This window comes from Monopterus albus, unplaced genomic scaffold (genome assembly GCF_001952655.1).
Source record: "Monopterus albus unplaced genomic scaffold, M_albus_1.0 scaffold149.1, whole genome shotgun sequence".
Classification (NCBI taxonomy): Eukaryota; Metazoa; Chordata; class Actinopteri; order Synbranchiformes; family Synbranchidae; genus Monopterus; species Monopterus albus.
Genome location: NW_018128029.1, coordinates 575,478 through 579,967, shown reverse-complemented (window position 1 = coordinate 579,967; position 4,490 = coordinate 575,478). Strand labels below are relative to the sequence as shown.

Sequence of the window (4,490 nt, the reverse complement as noted above, 5' to 3'; positions counted from 1 at the left end):
AGTTTGCCAAAGACCATCTGGATGATCCAGAGGAGGCATGGGAGAAGGTCATGTGGTCAGATGAGACCAAAATAGAACTTTCTGGTATAAACTCCACTCGTTGTGTTTGGAGGAAGAACAAGGATGAGTACAATTCCAAGAACACCATCCCAACCGTGAAGCATGGGGGTGGAAATGTCATGCTTTGGGGGTGCTTTTCTGCAAAGGGAACGGGACGACTGCACCGTATTGAGGCGAGGATGGATGGGGCCATGTATCGCAAGATTTTGGGCAACAACCTCCTTCCCTCAGTAAGAGCATTGAAGATGGGTCGTGGCTGGGTCTTCCAGCATGACAATGACCCCAAACACACAACCAGGGTAACTATGGAGTGGCTCCGGAAGAAACATTTCAAGGTCCTGGAGTGGCCTAACCAGTCTCCAGACTTGAACCCAACAGAAAATATATGGAGGGAGCTAGCCAGTCTCCAGACCTGAACCCAATAGAAAATCTATGGAGGGAGCTGAAATTCTGTGTTGCTCAGCGACAGCCCCAAAACCTGAAAGATCTGAAGAAGACCTGTATGGAGGAGTGGGCCAAAATCCATGCTGCAGTGTGTGCAAACCTGGTCAAGAACTACAGGAGACGTTTGACCTCTGTAATTGTAAACAAAGGTTTCGGTACCAAATATTAAGTTCTATTTTTCTATTGTATCAAATCCCTTAATTCATGCAAGAAAATGTAAATAAATTATTTAAAAATCTAATGTGATTTTCTGGATTTTTTTTTTGTAGATTCTGTCTCTCACAATTGAGGTGTACCTACGATGAAAATTACAGATCTGTCCATTCTTTGTAAGTGGGAAAACTTGAAAAATCTGTGGTGTATCAAATACTTATTTTCCCAACTGTATATAGATAATTCACTTGGACAAATTTGTGGTCTGACAGATCAGCACTGCCATGCTGAGAGGTAGCATGGCTAAAAACTAACACGTCAACTCTACTCTGTCTGGGGTGTTGCTAAAAGTATGATGTGCATTTGTAACTGTCACAAAAATGCATTTGTTGCATTATTTGCCTTCACAGCTGGCATAGTGTGTGTTTCCCTTCGGCTCATGCTCGATTTACAGTACATTTACACTTGGTCAGAATAGTGTAATAGAATAGTTTTGTCATTATTCTGTGACAAAACACTTCTTTGAATGTAACATATTTTGTCAGAATTAAGGGATTTTTTTTTATTCATTATGATTTGTACACACACCTGTTGTGTTGACTTGGTCCTTGAGGCTTTGCCCAGAGCCGTGGAACTCCAGGAACAGAGTCGGGGTCACGGGATAGGACAGACAGCTAAACCTGTTACACGCATCTATCATCACATCATCCAGAAACTCTAGATAAAGCACACACATTCAGAAACAGTCAGCACACACAAAGAGCAATGACATATGTCAGTGTGATGCATCTAACAGGTCTTTTTTTTACCACTTTGGCCAACTTTGGCTTATTGCTCATAAATATATTTTCTAGCTGTCAATATCTGATAATGATCTATATTCACTGCTAATGGAGTGATCCATTTCTCCCTGCTTCCTCTTTGAACATGTGCAACAAACACAAACGCCATTCTGATAAAATTCTGCTTTACTCGTAAACTCATTCAACTTTGGCCCCATCAACTGTGCATATGTCTCTCTGTCTTTGTGGCAACCAGCATTATCCTTAGCACAGTTGGAAATGTGGATCAATCAAATCCATTTATGAGAATTTTAGTACACTGCATTACCTCTTTATGTGTCTGGCATAGTCTCATCAATGACAAACTACTTATTTACACTCTGTGATCAAAAATGTAACCAAGATGTCAGTAAACTAATTGCAGCAGACAACTTGAGTCTTGTTTAGATGGATCAGATGTGGTCAGTAAGAAGAGCACGGATTTGGGGGGCCACCTGTACTGAATGTTTACTTAAGCCTTATTTCTTTTAGATTAGTGTTGCACACTTTAGCCACACCACAGTGTGCCGAGTTGACTACATCTCACAGCATTCTGACCGTTGTTACTGTGTGGAAGTAGGCCTGGCCCATGATGGTCTCTACCTTCAGCCATGTCATGTCATGTCATAACTGTAAACTGATTGGATCAACATGTGTGCTCATGTCCAGCATCTGAAAATGCAGAAACCACCGTGCACTGATCCCACAGTTCACTATGGTCGACAGCACAAAGCCTGTCCACTTGCAGATTGTAATAAGCTAGTTTAATGGTTGACAATAACAGTCATGAGGTAGATAACACATTGGCATTAAAACATACAGTAATTATAGCAAAATCTTCACAAATCATCATTTGAAGTTTGTTCTTGAGACTGAATATTATTTCATACCCGAGATCAAAATGCAGCACAAATTTGACTATTTACACAAAATCAGCAAAGGAAAATGCTAATTAAGACATTTCCATCCACTACTGTAATGTGACTATTAGAAACTGGTTAATTGAGACAGAGAGATAGTAGCACTAATTCTCCAGTCAGGTACCATCAATCCACTGCAGAAGAAGAATGACAAGATGATGAAAATCCAGGGTTTGTTTGTGAACAGTTTACTGTTTTGTGACTCAGTGAGCCTCAGAAAGCTGCACGAGTCAATGGAGTAAGCTTCAGATCGATACAGTAATCCTTCAGGTCCATGGACGACTGTGTGTCTGGCTGTCGATATGGTGGAATTATACAGTACATAAAGTAACTATACACTCACCTGCCACTGTATTTGGTACAGTTGTATTGTAAGCAATTCAGTGCAATGCTTCCACCTTAACATCTGTGTTTATGAAGCTCAAAATATGATTCAACAAACACCCCACTGTTGATATAGAGGAACAGGGCCCAGTGAAAAGGAACAGTAACCTCTTCACAGGCTCTATTAAAGGAACAGAGCCATAAAATCAAACTCAGTTCAAAGAGCCGCTAGTCCCATTAGTTTATAATAGGTGGGGCACTAACTACATGTAAGGGTTTTTTGTGTGTGCACGTAATGAGCTGACATGGTTGCGCTGGCTGAACACTGGATTAAAGCGACTGTATTCCTAAACGGAAGATCTCTGCCGTATCTAACAGAAGCACTGTGTGCTCCCTTGGCTGATGTTAACTGGAGCAGTAAAGAGTAATTACAGCACAACACCTACTGTGCAGCTACTTTATGCAGTATCTGCAGAGTGTTTCCCCAATATAGGCAGTATACTGTAACTGGACTAACACACCAACTGTTCCTATGGATCAAGGGGAATAATAATGCAAAACTTAAGGTTTGTTTTACCAATATTACAACAGGGGTGGCCAATTCCAGTCCTCGAGGGCTGTTGTCCTGCTTGTTTTCCAACTATCCAGCCTGACCTGCTGCTGATTACCTGGCTCAGGTGTGTTCAGTCAGTCAGAAGCTGGAAGATACCAATTCACTTTATCTTTCCTCACTCCACTTTCATCTAAGATGGTATCTTCCAGCTTCTGACTGGATGAACACACCTGAGCCAGGTAATCAGCAGCAGGTCAGACAGGGATAGTTGGAAAACAAGCAGGACAGCGGCCTCGAGGACTGGAATTGGCCACCCCTGGCTTACAATTTCACACCAACAGTACCCCAATCAATACACCAAAAACCTATCAAAAATACTCTACAGTTCCCTATAGCCAAACAGATCTTTACTGTCACTAATTTAGCTTCACTCTGTTCATTTAGTACTGGATTCTGAGAATCAAAAGACACCAAACTTTTTTCTAAAGGTCACTGTAAGCTTACTAGATCGGATGCTCTGATGCCAACTAGCCATTCATTACAGTGTTTCTTGTATTACTATGGCCGGACCCAAATATCCAACTATTCGGATGTTCGTTGGGTAAGTAATCAGTTTCCAGTTTTAGTATCCCCGCCACTGCACAGGACTGCCAGTGACACCCACAATCTCATTAGAAAAGCTCAGTGTGGAAATCGTTTAGGTAGCAGCTTCTGATCGTCATGACTTCTGGTTAAAATTAAACCAGCAGGGTTATACCAAAGGTCACTAACTAATGTTAACTCTGTGACTTAAACTGATGACAAGACAAACTAGAGAATTGCATTTTCTGAAGAGAATGCGTATGGATGCTGAGTGCTGAAAGATCGCCCTGAAAATGCTGAACATTTTGACACCTCAATGGTTTTATTAGCTGAAAGTAAGCTGAAGTAGAATTTTCCCATTCATTTGAATGGAGTAAGATTTTCAAATTAAAGCTAAATATTTCAAGAGTATAAAGTTTAGAAAAATTCTGAAGAGAAGCATGAATGTCCTTGAAGAGCTGAACATTTTGATAGCTGAAAGTATGCTGAAGTAAAATTTCCCCATTCATTTGAATGGGGCAAGACTTTCAAAATAAAGCTAAATATTTTAAAAGTATGAAGTTTACAAAACTTCTGAATAGAAGCATGAATGTCCTTTATGAGCTGAACATTTTGATACCTGAAATAGCTGAA

At 40.6% G+C, this 4,490-nt stretch overlaps 1 protein-coding gene across 1 annotated transcript in view; it reads right to left on the bottom strand.

The window, feature by feature from the left end:
* The window catches only part of ldhd (lactate dehydrogenase D), a 32,333-nt gene that overhangs the window by 6,413 nt on the left and 21,430 nt on the right, over window positions 1-4,490 (bottom strand). Inside the window, exon 7 of the mRNA XM_020614693.1 lies at window positions 1,246-1,374. Within this exon, the coding sequence (XP_020470349.1) occupies window positions 1,246-1,374 (129 nt within the window). The remainder of the gene's footprint in view (window positions 1-1,245; window positions 1,375-4,490) is intronic.